Source organism: Xylocopa sonorina, chromosome 17 (genome assembly GCF_050948175.1).
Source record: "Xylocopa sonorina isolate GNS202 chromosome 17, iyXylSono1_principal, whole genome shotgun sequence".
NCBI lineage: Eukaryota > Metazoa > Arthropoda > Insecta > Hymenoptera > Apidae > Xylocopa > Xylocopa sonorina.
The window spans coordinates 3,197,439-3,214,270 of NC_135209.1; the positions used below are offsets into that span (position 1 = coordinate 3,197,439).

A 16,832-nucleotide genomic window follows, 5' to 3' on the forward strand; every position below is an offset into this window, starting at 1 on the left:
GAAAGGAAATTAAAAAAAAAATTAATTATAATATTAGGAATTTATATTTATAGAAATTTATATATAATTTATATTGTAATATTATTAGTATTATTATTATAGTTATTTATCGAATGAATTATTTTATTATTTCTCGAGATTGAAAGGAAATTTTTTAGAAAAATTAATTACAATATTACTAATATTATTATTATATCTATTTATCAAATGAATAATTTTATTATTTCTCGAGATTGAAAGGAAACTTTTGAAAGAAATGAATTATAAAATTAGGAATTAATTATCATATTACTGATATTATTATTGACTGAATGGTTTCATTATTTCTTGAGGTTGGATGGAAATTTTTAAAATAAATTAATTACAACAATAGGAATTTATATATAATTTGTATTATAATATTATAATATTGGGAATTATGAGATTAATATTATTATTATACTTATTTATCAAATGAATAATTTTATTATTCCTCGAGATTGAAAGGAAATCTTTTAGAGAAATTGATTACAATATTAATAATGTTATTATTATATTTATTTATCAAACTATTAATTCCATTGTTCCTGGAGATCGAAAGGAAATTGCTAAAAGAGAATAGTAAACGCGAGAATAATTTTTATTGGCGAGCACAGCCGAGAATCTCGTCTCGATCGAAACTCCCTCAGGAAACGACGTCAGACTCGACGAAATGAAATCGCGGTGTGCTCGTTCGAGGTCGCGATGGAAGCTACTTCCGGCTCGCGTTTAAACTCCACTTAATTCGCGTTTCATTGCAAGCCACTGGCCCATTCATGAAACGTAATATCGCGACGGAGGGGTTGGCTGTAATAACTTTTTATTCCACCAACGCGTGCGCCGATATTGCTCGTCCGTGGGCAGCGAAATTGTTTCAACCCTTTCATCCCTTCGTAATCTTGATAAATTCGCTCAGACGCCATCGCGTGCATATTAAACGGTGGTTTACGAGCGGCGTTTCGTGCCACTCGTAATTGAAGGGAGAAAGCGTTTTATTCTGATATTACAATTGCGAATCCAAGGAATTCTTCGAGGCACACGTTTTCATTTCGCTACCTTTAATTTGAGGCTTGATCTCTGAACGATTCGAAGCCACTTCGGATACTTTCCAATTTTCACATACATTATCGTACAATTCTATTTGTGAATTTGATTATTTTTCTTCTATTTTAATATTGCAGATGGATATTGTAGTGAATATAATATGTGAATTATATTATAGTGAGTAATGTGTGTGGAATTTTTGTAGAACTGTGTAAACATCTTGAAAAATCTGGATAAGGTCGAAGAATATTTTTGAGAAATATTCAGTGCATATGGCATCCATATTTATCTTGGAGAACGCTGTCACTGTATCACTTCCTTCAAATTTTTAAATAGAAATATTTATGAATATTTTAACAAATATACTGTGTGTAGAATTTATGTAGAATTGTGTAAATATCCTGAGAAATCTTGATAAACTCAAAGAATATTTTTGAGAAATATTCTGTGGTACAAAAGAGTGCATATGGCACACATATTTACTTTGGAGAACGCTGTCACTGTATTTATCTTTTAAATCTTTAAATAGAAATATTTATGAATATTATAGTGAATATACTATGCGTAGAATTTATGTAGAACTGTGTAAATATCTTGATAAAATCAGAGAATATTTATGAGAAATATTATATGATACCAAAGGGTGTATATGGCATCCATATTTACTTTGGAGACCGCTGTCACTGTATTTATTCTTTAAATTATTCAAATAAAAATATTTTAAATTACAAGATCTTGTAACGAACACTTCGCGCAAGTTGTTCCACTGAAACGAAGTTTCCAAGCAGTAAAGATCGAGCAAGTAAACCACCCAGGATCTACATCGAGTGACGCTGATAGCACCCATGGCTCAACTTCAAAATTGAATAACTTAACAACAACTCGCTTGAAGTGCACGTGTATCCAGCGTTTTAAAAAGCGTCGGACGTCATCTACGAGAATACATAATTAAAACTGCAGAATTCCCTGAGGAAAATTAGATATGACCTCGAAAGTGTTCTCCAAAATGTCTGTGGAGTTCAAACTTGGTACCAACGATACATATTCTCTCACCATTTATATTCTTCAAGACATTTACTTAAATTTTCGCATAAATCTCACTCGTTATTCTCTATTTAACGAACAATTTTCAATAAAAAAAAGTCTGATTTTCGATAATAAATTCTACGTGTATCCAGTGTTTTAAAAAGCGTCTGACGTCATCTACAAGAATACATAATTAAAATTGTAGAATTCCTTGAAGAAAATTAGATACGACCTCGAAAGTGTTCTCCAAAATGTCTGTGGAGTTCAAACTTGGTACCAACGAATACATATTCTCTCACCATTTATATTCTTCAAGACATTTACTTAAATTTTCGCATAAATCTCACTCGTTATTCTCTATTTAACGAACAATTTTCAATAAAAAAAAGTCTGATTTTCGATAATAGATTCTCGAGAAGGAGAAAAAAGAGTGAACGCGTGTTCGAACGGTCAGTTTCGCGAGGATTGCGAGAGATGTTGGGAGAGGATCGATGATTATCACGATCGAACGTGCGCTGTCGATGATCGTGGCCGTATTTTAAAAAAACACTTTCCACAGTGGTGATCCGGCCGACCTAATTTTTCGATCGCGGTTTACCAATTACCAGCGATCCGACTGCCCCAGGGCATATCGCGATTCCGGTAGGCGGCGTTATTCTTCCATCCGGAAACCGGATCCATAATGAAAAGCAGGTAACAATGCGTGGGAAACACGGATGCAACGGGACGAATCGATGGCCCACTTTTACACGCGTATTTCCATATACTAATATAACGAGGCCGCTGGGGCGTGCTGCTCGCGATTTTCGACGTTACTTCCGTGCTAATTTTGCGCTGAGATCTTTTTTTGCGAGCCTTTTTACTCGTACGACAGTCTGCGATGGTAGGATTTGCATTAATTGGTGGTAAAAGTGGCGCAGATTAATTTTTAAAAATACGAAAATTAGATTTGGTGTATTTGAAATGAAATAAATGAAGCAGATGGTACATTTTGCAATAATTTTGCATAAAAATTTTTACATGCAAGCCTTCTTACTCGTACAATAGGCCACGATAGTAGAATTTATATTAATCAATGGTAAAAGTGGGGTAGATTAATTTTTAAAAATAAGAAAATTAGATTTGGTGATCTGAAACGAAGTGAAATGAAGCAGACAATAAATTTTGCAACAATTTCGCATGGAAAATTTTTAAATATAAGCTTTTTTACTCGTACGACAGTCTGCGATGGTAAAATTTATGTTTGTCGATGGTAAAAGTGGCGGAGATTAATTTTTAAAAATAAGAAAATTAGATTTGGTGTATTTGAAATGAAATAAATGAAGCAGACGATAAATTTTGCAATAATTTCGCATAGAAAATTTTTAAATATAAGCTTTTTTACTTGTACGACAGTCTGTGGTGGGAGAATTTATGTTAGTCGATGGTAAAAGTGGCGCTGATTAATTTTTAAAAATAAGAAAATCAGATTTGATGTATCTGAAACGAAGTGATAATAAATTTTGCAACAATTTCGCATAGAAAATTTTTAAATATAAGCTTTTTTACTCGTACGACAGTCTGCGATGGTAGAATTTATACTAATCGATGGTAAAAGTGATGCACAATAATTTTTAGAAATAAAAAAATAAGATTTGGTGTATCTGAAATGAAGTGAAATAAAGCAGATGATAAATTTTGCAATAATTTCGCATAGAAATTTACGACAGTCCGCGATGGTAGAATTTATATTAATCGATGGTAAAAGTGTCGCAGATTAATTTAAAAAACCAAAAAAATAAAATTTCACCACAGAATAATTAATCAAGAATTACTCACCTTCTTAATTTCTCACACTCGCAAGATTTTCCACATTTCATTAGCTTCAACGCAGCTAGAATTTCCTCTGCAGTTGACACAATAGCCTGCGATCTCGTTGACAATAAACTCGCGCGAAATCTAAGCCCCTGCGACGGCTCTGTCAATTTACAAAATTAATAAAGCCGCGTCAGAGACGAGGCACAGAGGGTAGGATTAGAGACAGAGACAAGTGAGAAGAGGAAGAGAAAAGAGCGCGTTTGGTTGCGAGACGATAACGAACGTGCCCAGAGCGTTTTCTAATTAAATTCAGCCGTTAATTAACCGCGTAATTAACCGAAGTTTCGATGCTTCGAGAGCGCCACTGTTCACCAGAAGCGATATTTCTTCGTTGTTGAATGATTGTTGTTGATTTATCTTTTGATTAATGAAGTGAGCCACGCTGGTGTCACTCGTTGTGTAACGTTTAACTAAGAATAATTTATTCTGTTGTAATAATTTTTATTTGTGATGAAATTGGTACTTTAAAGTTCAGAAATTGGGAAGAAATAATGTGGTGCTTGGAATTTTAAAGCTTAGAAATTGGGGAGCATTAATGTGGTGCTTTTGAAATTTCAAAGCTTAGAAATTGGAAAGTTCCATCACAATGCTTGGAATTTCAAAGCTTAGAAACTGGAAAGCTCCATCGCAATGCTTGAAATTTCAAAGCTTAGAAATTGCAAAGTTCCATCGCAGTGCGTGGAATTTCAAAGCTTAGAAATTGCAAAGTTCCATCGCGGTGCGTAGAATTTCAAAGCTTAGAAATTGGAAATCTCCATTGCAATGCTTGGAATTTCAAAGCTTAGAAACTGGAAAACCCCATCGCAATGCTTGAAATTTCAAAGCTTAGAAATTGAGAAGCTCCATCGCAATGCTTGAAATTTCAAAGCTTAGAAACTGGAAAGCTCCATCGCAATGCTTAAAATTTCAAAGGTTAGAAATTGCAAACTTCCATCGTGATGCGTAGAATTTCAAAGCTTCAAAATTGAGAAGCACCATCGTGGTGCGTTGTGAGTTTCAATTGAGAGTTTTGGACGTCTATTTTATTAATTGATGCGAGGAGGTTGGAGTTGATTAGTGCGTTTTATACATGCGTTTATGAAGTCGATGATTTTAAACGAGAGGAGGATATTGGTGTGAATTTTAGAGCGATCGATCCACGGAAGCGTCGATTCACGTCGATCGACGCGAGACTACTGTCTAAGTTCGCCAACGATCGTCACACGGTCACCTCTATCCCCACTCTTGAATTACGTGTTGAGGACGAGATTAGTTTTGGAAATATTCGTCCAATACTGAGTTATATGATATATATATGTTTCATATAAGTTTAAATATATTTTACATATATTTGATATATAAATAATATATTCTATATTCTATAATTAATATATCCTATATCCTTTTATATTATATAATATTTATTTAATTTATATAATATTATATATAGAAATTGAGATGCGTCAATGTGATGCTTGGAATTTCAATGCTTAGAATTTCAAAAGCCTCATCACTGTGCTTGCAATTTTAAAGCTCAGAAATTGGAAAACCCTATCACAATGCTTGGAATTTCAGAGCTTAGAAATTGGAAAACCCCGTCACAATGCTTGGAATTTCAGAGCTTAGAAATTGGAAAATCTCATCACAATGCTTGGAATTTCAAAGCTTAGAAATTGGAGAACCCCATCACAATGCTTGGAATTTCAAAGCTTAGAAATTGGAGAACCCCATCACAATGCTTAGAATTTCAAAGCTTAGAAATTGGGATGCTTCAACGTGGTGCGTGGAATTTCAAAGCTTAGAAATTGCAAAGTTCCATCGCGGTGCGTAGAATTTCGAAGCTTAGAATTACAAAAGCCTTATCACAATGCTTAGCAACTCAAAGCTTAGAAATTAGAAAGCCCCATCGCGATGCTTGGAACATCAAAGCTTGAAAATTTGGAAGCACCATCGCGTTGCGTCGAATTTCAAAGCTTAAAAATTGCAAAGTTCTATCACAGTATTTAGCAACTCAGAGCTTAGAAATTGAAAAGCTCCATCGCGATACGTAGAATTTCAAAGCTTAGAATTAAGGATTATTTTAACCCCTTGCACTCTTTCGCATGCCTCAACATCATTAAATAAAAAATAAAAAAACAAATATTACCAAAGTTTCAAAGCCATGAAACACATTAAATAACAAATAGTTACTATCAACAAAACAAAAAAAAAACAATTCAAACCACAAAGTTAAGTTAACACAATAAAATGGAACCACATTTTACATACATTTTGCACATATCCAATACATTTCAAATATTTTCATTTTATATCGAAATTCCACAACGAACTCGATCGCTCAGTTCCATCGAAATAAAACAATAACCCAACGAAATGAAAAAAAGAAATAAATAATTCAAAATCTGTTACAGAATGCCTAACGAGAACTGGCCAGTTTGCGGATGCACAGTGGTTGGGGACCTGCCAAAGTCCCGAAATGGCGCGTTGTCCACCAGAAAACTCACGATCAGAATGCCCAAATCGAAGGGCGGCAAATCTGACGGACGACCAGGCAAAAAACAGGACGACGCACGCGGGAAGAGCAGAAGCTCTGAGACAGGAAGCACCAGCTCTGTTGGGGAGCAAGCGAGACCAGCTGTGAAGAGCAGCAAGCACGAGAAGCGATTGAACCACTCGAGGAGGACTCGAAGCGCCGACAGAGCAGAGTCGCATTACACGTACATAGGTCGATAGATCCAACTATTGCAAAATAAAATTAATAGTTGCAATTTTTTGGCATTTTTAATATGCTAACTTTCTTTTTTTGTGATTTGAATTTTTCATTTGTTTTCGAATTGCTGTTGAAGTAAAATGAACTAATCTTTTCAGTATAGAATGCATTCTACTATCAAATTGTTGAATTCTAATAAAAACTGAGCTGACAGAGCAGAGTCGCATTACACGTACATAGGTTGACACATTCAACTGTTGCGAAGTGAAATTAATAATTGCACCTTCTTGTAATTTTCAATTTGCTAATTTTCTTTTTTGTGATTGTAATTTTTCATTTGTGTTCGAATTGCTGTTGCAAAGTGACATTAATAGTTGCACTTTTTTCTAATTTTCAATTTGCCAATTTTCTTTTTAGTGATTGTAATTTTTCATTTCTGTTCGAATTTCTGTTGCAAAGTGACATCAATAGTTGCACTTCTTTCTAATTTTTAATTTGCTAATTTTTTGTAATCGTAATTTTTCATTTGCCTTCGAATTGCTGTTGAAGTAAAATGAACTGTTCTTTTGACTATAGATTGAATTCTACTATCGAATTGCTGAATTTGTAACAAAAATTGAATATCACTTGGCACCCAAGGGTGGCCACCCAACGCTTGGGTGCCAAGTGATATTCAATTTTTGTCAGAATTCAGCAATTTAATAGTAAAATCTATACAACAGTGAAAAGATTAGTTCAGTTTACTTGAACTTATCTCTATGAATCTACATTTGAAACGTAAACTTTTTGGTTCGAGTAATTTGAGGATAAAATTAGCTAAATATTCATCCAATTAACTCATTTTACTTTAACTTAACTCTATGAATCTACAGTTGCAAAGTAAACTTTTTGGTTCGATTGATTCGAGGGTAAAATTAGCTAAATAGGCTTCATCCAATTAATTCATCTTACTTTAACTTATCCCTATGAATCTACATTTACACCATAAACTTTTTGGCTCGATTGACTCAAGAGTAAAATTAGCTAAACATTCATCCAATTAATTCATTGCAAAATTAGCTAAATAAGCTTCGTCCAGTTAACTCATCTTACATTAACTTATCTCCGTAAATCTCCATTTACAAAGTAAACTTTTTATTTCGAGCAATTTAAGAATAAAATTCATCTTTTCCTAAATATTCATCCGGACGTCCTCAGTTAATGATTGTTGCGCGAGTTTGTGGAGAATAGAATTTCTTTTTAGACGAAAAGAGAAAAGAGCCGATTTGGATGGTTGCAGATTCCGGCTCGAGCGTTCTTGGCGGTGGGATTCGAGAAAACGCCATACCAGAGGCGTTGTACGCCACCATACCAGACACGCCGAACGTCAGCGGCAACGAGACCGGAAATAGTCAATTAAACGCGCAAAGTAGATCGCAACCCGTTTACGCCATCCCCTCGATGGTGTCTCCGCCGCCTACCTACGACGTGGCCATCTCGAAAACGTGGCAGGTGAACGATTCATAAAATTATGCTAAAACTCTATCATCCGACAATTATTCAAATTATATTATCATTCAATTTTAATCAAATATTTTTCTACTCGTGTTTGGGTTGATTCGAATTATATTTTAACATAGCATAATGATATAGTAATAATATAGTGTAGTACAGTGTCATGATCTAATTTTAATCTAATATTCTTCTTCTCATTTTTCTTTTTTACGTTCAAAACTACTGGCTATAATAAAAGTAGCGGCAGTTGAACGGCTGATTCAAATTAAATTCTAGCATAGTATAATAATATAGTAATAATATAGTATAGTATAATATCATAATTTGAGCTTAATAGAATATTTTTCTGCTCGCGTTCCTTTTTTTTTTTACGTTCAGAACTATGATGAAAGCCTCTGATAAAAGTAGCGGTGGTTAAAGGGTTGATTCGAATTGTATTCTAGCATAGTATAATAATATATTAATAACAATAAGTGGTACTAATATAGTATAGTATAATGTCATAATTTGATTTTAATAAAATATTTTTCTGCAAGTGTTTCTCTTTTTTTACGTTCAAAACTATTGGTTATGATAAAAGTAACCGCGGTTAAAGAGTTAAAGGGTTGTTTCAAATTATATTCTAATATAGTATAATATAGTATAGTATAATATCATAATTTGATTTTAATAAAATATTTTTCTTCTCATTTTACTTTTCTTTACGTTCAAAACTACCGACCACAATAAAAGTAGCCGCGATTAAAGGGTTGTTTCAAATAGATATTCTAGTATAGTATAATATAATATAGCATAATATCGTGATTTAATTTCAATAAAATATTTTTCTTCTCATTTTACTTCTTTTTACGTTCAAAACTACCGACTACAATAAAAGTAACCGCGATTAAAGGGTTGATCCAGTAAACAGGGGGTGCTCGCGCGACGGGGTTGCGTGCATAATCCACTGACAGCAGAATTAATGCTTGAATATTCAAAACGCTCGATCCACTCGGCTGACTCGAGGCCTGTTTGCTGAATATTCGATTATTCGAGTAATCAACCCTCTCAGCCTCTTTCGGACGGGGTTAAACGAAGCGCGATTTAACTCAGCTTCGACGATTAAAGAGTTTGGCGAGGAACGAGGTGGATTTCGATGGAACGATCGCGATTTCTCTTGATTACTGAGTTCTAAGTAGCTCGAGAAAGAGTATAAGACGCGATAGAAAGGTTGAAAGTCTTTCTTCTCGCTTTGTAACTGGAATTTTGTTTGCTCTTGTTCGAGAGTAACGCGATTCGTCGACGCTTTTTGTTTTAATTTGCGATGGATGCGCTGATGGTCGTAAATAATTCACTGTGCCGCGAAAACGTTGTTAAGAACGACCCTTGTTTCACTTTTTTGCTTGTGAATTTTTACTGTATTTTCTTAGCGAAGAATAAATGAAAGTTTTTAATTAAATAAGAAATACCATCGATTTATGACGCGATAGAAGGATAAAATTAATTAGAAGATTGTGAGTTTAATTTTGAAGCGGATATTTACAAAATTGCAGAGCATTCAGGTGAATATACAATATCGTCATCGATTCATCGTTCGTTCTCGTCGCTATCGATATTTTAAAATACATGGAATACCCAACGATTCTTCTAGGACTTTAATAACGAAATACCAACGAAATACCAAAAGAGGATACGATGTGAAGGCAAATAAAACAGAATTAAAGAGACGTGGACACGTGGTTCTCATCGAAATCACAGTGGATTTGTATAGTTGACTCAGGAACTGCTCAGTTTCCGGTTCATCGTTTCGTACATCCGCGCCACCCTCTTCTAAAAAATACCACCCTTTGCTCTGTTGACCCACTTGAAAATCTCGATAATCATATGTGCCCATAATTATGAAAGTGTTCTAAGTCATATATTTATTTAATGAATTGCATTTGAATAAATGAACAAATATTTTTACATTACGCGACCTTTTTATTTAGAATCTTATTAGTCTTGATTAATGGAAATTTATTATGAATATGAAATTTTGTATGAATTTCATGCGAAAATGTTGTTTTTAAAGTTTGAAAAGTAAAGTTTTAGGTGAAAGATCCAAAACGTGGAATTCAGAATCATCTGAACAAGTTTTATAGATCATTTTATAAGATTCATTTTTCAAGAATCTCATCCAATTGTATTTGCAGCCAAGAGACAGATTTTTTACTCTTCTTGACGTTGACTCTTCTAGTGATTTCGTTGAAATAAAATCCAGTAAAAATTACATTGAATAAAGTTTAGTTTCAAGTAATATGCTGTGAAATAACTGACAAACTCAGTTTTCTTAATTTTCACTTAGATCACTTTCATAATTAGGAGCGCATATCAGTACAGCTCATATTTCACTTCAACCCTTCAATCAATATTTTTTATCGACCAACACAAACCTAAATGGATCTGAATCTCACCTAAACACGTCATCAACGATGCTACAAATTTAAAAAAAAATCCAATTTAAGGGCACATCAGTACAGCTCATATTTCACTCCATTCCTTCCATCATTATTTCTTATCGACTAACACAAATCTGAATCGATCTGAATCTCACCTAAACGCGTCATCGACGATGTTACGAATTTTTAAAAAAATTCAAATTTCACACTAGTGCGTCATCGACGATGTAACAAATTTAAAAAAAAATTCAAATTTCACACTAGTGCGTCATCGACGATGTAACAAATTTTTTAAAAAAATTCAAATTTCACACTAGTGCGTCATCGACGATGTAACGAATTTAAAAAAAAATTCAAATTTCACACTAGTGCGTCATCGACGATGTAAAAAAATTTTTAAAAAAATCCAATTTCACCCTGGCGCACTTAACGATGTTTCAGACGGGTTTGCCACCCACGTACGAAGAGTACCTGTGTCACAAGTACGCCATGACATCGCGATCTCACACGCCACCGCCTCCGTGGTCGGATTCGACGACGACGACGACGATGCCAGCGGCGATCAGCGTCCAAACGCGTCGCGAGCTGCTCGCCAGCCAGCCGGAGCTGAGAGAGTACCTCGCGCAATTGTCCCTCTCGCAGAACAGCGAGAGACCAGCTGGATACCAACACCAACACCACCAGGGAGCTGTTCTACGGGACAGCAGCTACATCTCGAACAAACAAGTCACCAGGGAGCAAGTCAGAACGCAGCAACGTCCGCGAGCGATGCCACCCAGGTGAGCACTTCGCGGAGAACCTTTGAACGAGGACTGGGTGCTGTTTCGAGGCACCCTTGGGTGCTCGTGAAATTATTTAGAGAGTTGTTTTTCAACGATCTGGGTTTATGAAAGCTTGAAGAAAATGTGTGGCTGGATTTGGCCTCAGCAAAGTTTCTTTTTCTTTTTTTTTTTTTTTTATGATGGCAGTGGTTGGTTGCAACTGGTTTTTTAATTATTTTCAATGCAATTGTGTGAAAGGTTTTAATATAGGGTTTTTAGTAGCATTCTTTTAATTTGTTTGTGATTTTTTGTTTTAGTTTAAAATTTGTTTAATTGTCTTTTAAACGGGTTAACAAAATTTATCTCAAGTGGATTTGGTCTCAGCAAAATTTTTTTTTCTTCTTTTCTTAATGACAGTGGACGGTTGCAACTGGTCCTTTAATTATTTCCAATGCAATTGTGTGAAAGGAGGTTTTAATATCGGTTTTTTAGCGACACTCTTTTAATTTGTTTGCGATTTTTTGTTCTAGTTTAAAATTTGTTTAATCGTCTTTTAAACAGGTTAATAAAATTTATCTCGAAAGTGGGATAAGTCGCAATGACTCATACATTATATCTTGTGCAGATCTTTGATTCATGGAATGAACTTTCAATTAACACTTTGACGCACATTTCTGGCCACGCGATCGCTCTCAGAAACATTTTTTTTTCGATTGTTTATGACTGCCAAATGAAATCAGGTGTAAGTTGCATGTTTCGAAGTGAAAATGATCACATTTTGCCACAGTTTCCCCCCAAAAAAACTTTCGACTGCTATAACCGTCGTTTGCTCAATATATCATTCTTTCTATTCCAGAAGCAAATGACGGCTATAACCGTCGTAGCGACTGTTATAGCAGTCATTTGTTTCTGAATACTCAAATGTTCCAAAGCGAGAAAAAAACAACTAATACGCTGTCTGATGTGCTATCACTTTTTTTCTAGATGCGTTACTCAATAATTTAACGAATGTGTGCATTAGTACACTTCGTACTAACGCTGTTCTTTTTTTTATTAATTAAAATATGCACGACGGCTATAACCGTCATTTGCATCAAAGTGTTAACCAGTTAACTACGTCGTCCTCATTTGAGAATGCTCTCTGTTTTGTGACGCCAGAATCGAGCCACGACGAATATACTCGTCGATACACAAAATTGTGCCACTTCTCAATGACGAGTATACTCGTCGATACACAAAATCGTGCCACTTCTCAATGACGAGTATACTCGTGAAACGCAGTTAACTGGTTGAGAAACGATAAATTGTAGAGCCTCGAAGTGAAGCTGGCAGAAGAACACGATGATTTCTGAGCCTGCAATTTCAGATCGCAAAGCGAGAGCCGCGTGCAGCAGCAGAGGATCGCGACGATGTACGAGGACGGTGCATTCTGCATGGAGACGACCGCGTTGCAGTCAGCGTTCGATAACGGAATAGCTCTGTGCAGCGTGATGTAAACCAGCACGAGAAAAAAACGAGGCGAGACGAGGCGTGACGTTCCACGAGACGAGTTCCACGAGTCAGAAACCAGGCAGCGAACTTTAAATCAATTTTGATATTCGAGATATGGACCTCTTGCACCTTCTCGTTCCCTACTGGTCCCTACTTTATCTTTCTGAGTCTTATTCGAGGCGGAATTTAAAAACTGGAACGATTTCGACGAGGACACGGGAGATTATTAACCGTTTGAATGTCAGATAACGCAGTTGTAGCCCTTTTTCTGTTGGGGTATTTAGAAATGGCCAGATAATTGATGAGGAGGGCTAAATTGAGTGAAGTCTGGAGGTTTATCGATGTGAGAATTTTGTGGGATTGTTGTATGAGATAGTGAGAATTAGAAATCGTTTCTGTTGGGGGTTTTATTGGGCTAATTGGGGATTGAGGGTTTGGAAATTGGGAAATTGGATTTCGAAGCTTAGAAATTGGGAAGCAGCAATGCGGTGCTTGGGATTTCAAAGCTTAGAAATTGGAAAACCCCATCGCAATGCTTGAAACTTCAAAGCTTAGAAATTGGGGAACATTAATTTGATGCTTAGAATTTCGAAGCATAGAAATTGGGAAGCACCTCTGCAATGCTTGGAATTTCAAAACTTAGAAATTGGGAAGCATCAACGCGGTGCTTAGAATTTCAAAGCATAGAAATTGGGAAGCACCTCTGCAATGCTTGGAATTTCAAAGCTTAGAAATTGGAAAACCCCATCACAATGCTTTGAATTTCAAAGCTTAAAATTTGGTAAACCTAATCACAGTGCTTGGAATTACAAAGCTCAGAAATTGGAAAACCCCATCGTGATGCTTGGAATTTCAAAGCTTAGAAATTGGAAGACCCCATCACAATGCTTGGAATTTCAAAGCTTAGAAATTGGGAAGTATCAGCGCAGTGCTTAGCACTTCAGAGCTCAGAAATTACAAAGCCGCATCGTGATGCTTGGAATTTCAAAGCTTAGAACTTGAAAACCCCCAACGCAGTTCTTTACACTTCAAAGCTAAAAATTTGGAAAACCCCATATCGCACTGCTTGAAATGTCAAACCTTAGAACTTGAAAACCCCCAACGCAACACTTCCCACTTGAAACCTCAGAAATTACAAAGCCCCATCACAATACTCCAAATGTCGAATCTCAGAATTCGCAAAACCCCATCACGGTACATAGCAGCCATATCAAAGCATGGATCTTCATCGCAAACGCACCTCGACGATAGATTAACAATTAAACTCGATGTAATTCATGCCAACCAACCTCGCCTGTGCAATCTTAGAATATAAAACTTGCTTCGAGTGCAAACTTGTAAATACCTGCGATCATTAAAACGCTGTCGTTCGATCCTTCCTCTCTTCGTTCACTTCCTTCAAATCATCATATGCGATTTACAAAGTGTAATATAAAAGCTTTTAATTACTTTAATCACGATTTTTGCATGGATTATCGTTTTCACAGGCAACGGTGCAAGTAGTGGTGTTTGAAGCACCCAAGAGAGAAACAACAGCGTTTCTAACGATCGTAAACTAGGTTTAATGGGACGAGTTGGATGTACGATGGTCGAGGATTCGTGGAACGTTATTCGTCGCTGTATAAAACGGACAGCGATCGTCTCGCGAGCGAGTTTCACGTCGACGACGAATGGATAATTAGCAAAGCCACATTTCGTGGCAGAAACTCGAAGAATCCATTTAATTGTGCTCAGTGCTGTTGCCCATCATTTTAGTACGACTTCTGACCGTTTGTTTCGCGAATGGGACAATTAAAACACACTTTGACCCTTCGATCTCGAATATTATTCATAGAAACGAGAATTACTTTTAGAAGACGTTTCTATTTGTTACAAAATTAACGCGTGGATCTGTAATAATTTATCGTGCGTGTAATTAATAGCATCGAAGACCTCTGAGTGGAATTTCTCGCGAGAATCGATGCAATTCCACTGATCGATGGTTTTTAAACTACATCGATCGTTCAAATCGCGAGTAATTGGGCAAGAAGGCAACAGAAGGGTGCTTAGAGGTGCTCTGAAACTCGCACAGCACTCGAAACTTAATTAAATTAATTTGCGAGCTGCACACCTCGCGACATAATCGATAGAAGATAATACTGTTTCGATGCATGCAAAATATGTCGCGTGAACTCTGCACAGACGCTATTAGAGGACAGAGAATCAATTAACGCGTAAGAATCATCGAACTTGAATCATTAGAGTACACGATCTATCCCTCGAACGATGGAGAATAATATATGCAAGAAAGAAAGCATTTAAAGGGCTCTTCATATCTCGAGACTCGTCCGCAATGCAACAGACTCGACTTGCCACGATTTTGTACAATAAAATACAAAAAAATTGGATAAAACGTGAAGAAGAGGATTGAATGTGTCATCATAGCAATTTCGAACTAATTACTCGTGTTATACAAAGAAAATTCTCTTCTTACAACACAGAAAGCATCTTCTGTACACAGAATTAGTGAAACATGGATTAAGACTCGACTTGCCACGATTTTGTACAATAAAATACAAAAAAAATGGGATAAAACGTACAGAAGAGAATTGAATGTGTCATCATAGCAATTTCGAACTAATTACTCGTGTTATACAAAGAAAATTCTCTTCTTACAACACAGAAAGCATCGATCGTGTTACACAAGAGAGTCAACTGCACCCAGAATTAGTGAAACATGGATTCAGACGAATCTCAACGCACGTTTGCGTTATTTAAATACCCAAAGAACCTCGTACCCTCTATAAAAAATATGTATAGCGATGTAAATCTAATTAATCGAGTCTGAATTCAAGTTTCACGTGTCCAAAGACACGAGTCTCGAGATACGTCGAGGACTGCGAACACACAGACGCGTCGCGAGCAGGACTTATAAATTCGAGCATCGTTGGCCTCTATCGTCGCAAATCGTGGGGTTCGAGAGGAACCAGGACTGCCAAAGAGCGCGAAACTTCTAAAACGCTGTAGGTCCCACTTCGAACTAGCAATCGATTCATTGAAGCGACTCGCGTGTCTCGAAAAAAGAGTATCGTCGAGAATAGTTGAAGAGAATCTGCGAGTCGAGGCTCTTGCGAAACGGAGAGGTACTCTTAGAAGCATCAACGCGATGTTTGGGATTTTAAAGCTTAGAAATTGGGAAGCATTCGTGGGATGCTTGGGATTTCAAAGCTTTGAAATTGGGAGGCACTGATGCGGTGCTTGGAGGTGCTCAAAGCTTAGAAATTGGAAAATCCCTTCACAATGCTTGGAATTTCAAAGCTTAGAAATTGGAAAACCCTATCGCGATGCTTGGAATTTCAAAGCTTCGAAATTGGAAAACCCTATCACAATGCTTCGAATTTCAAAGCTTAGAAATTGGAAAATACCAATGCAGTGCTTGGAATTTCAAAGCTTCGAAATTGGAAAACCCTATCACAATGCTTGGAATTTCAAAGCTTAGAAATTGGGGGGCACCAATACGGTGCTTGGGATTTGAAAGCTTAGAAATTGGAAAACTCTATCACAATGCTTGGCATTTCAAAGCTTAGAAATTGGGAAGCACCAACGCGGTGATTAGAATTTCGAAGCTTAGAAATTGGGAAACGCTAACGCGGTGCTTGGAATTTCAAAGCTTAGAAATTGGAAAACCCCATCGTGATGCTTTGAATTTCAATGCTTAAAATTTGGTAAAACCCATCGTGGTGCTTGGAATTTCAAAGCTTAGAAATGGAGATGCGTCAATGTGGTGCTTTGAATATCAAAGCTTAGAAATTGGAAAACCCCATCGTGATGCTTCCAATTCCAAAGCTTAAAATTTGGTAAACCCCATCGCAGTGCTTAGAATTTCAATGCTCACAAATTGGAAAATCCCATTGTGATGCTTTGAATTTCAAAGCTTAGAAATTGGGATGCGTCAACGTGGTGCTTTGAATTTCAAAGCTTCGAAATTGGAAAACCCCATCACAATGCTTTGAATTTCAAAGCTTAAAATTTGGTAAACCCAATCACAGTGCTTGG

The 16,832-nt window shown here is 36.2% G+C and overlaps 1 protein-coding gene across 1 annotated transcript in view; it reads left to right on the forward strand.

The window, feature by feature from the left end:
* Nucleotides 1-12,942, forward strand: part of LOC143431339 (uncharacterized) — a 44,400-nt gene extending 31,458 nt beyond the window's left edge. The window contains exons 2-5 of the mRNA XM_076908003.1: nt 6,336-6,649; nt 7,914-8,125; nt 10,987-11,324; nt 12,673-12,942. Coding sequence (XP_076764118.1) covers nt 6,337-6,649; nt 7,914-8,125; nt 10,987-11,324; nt 12,673-12,802 — 993 coding nt within the window. The 5' untranslated portion in view covers nt 6,336 and the 3' untranslated portion in view covers nt 12,803-12,942. The remainder of the gene's footprint in view (nt 1-6,335; nt 6,650-7,913; nt 8,126-10,986; nt 11,325-12,672) is intronic.
* The last annotated feature ends 3,890 nt before the right edge of the window (nt 12,943-16,832 follow it).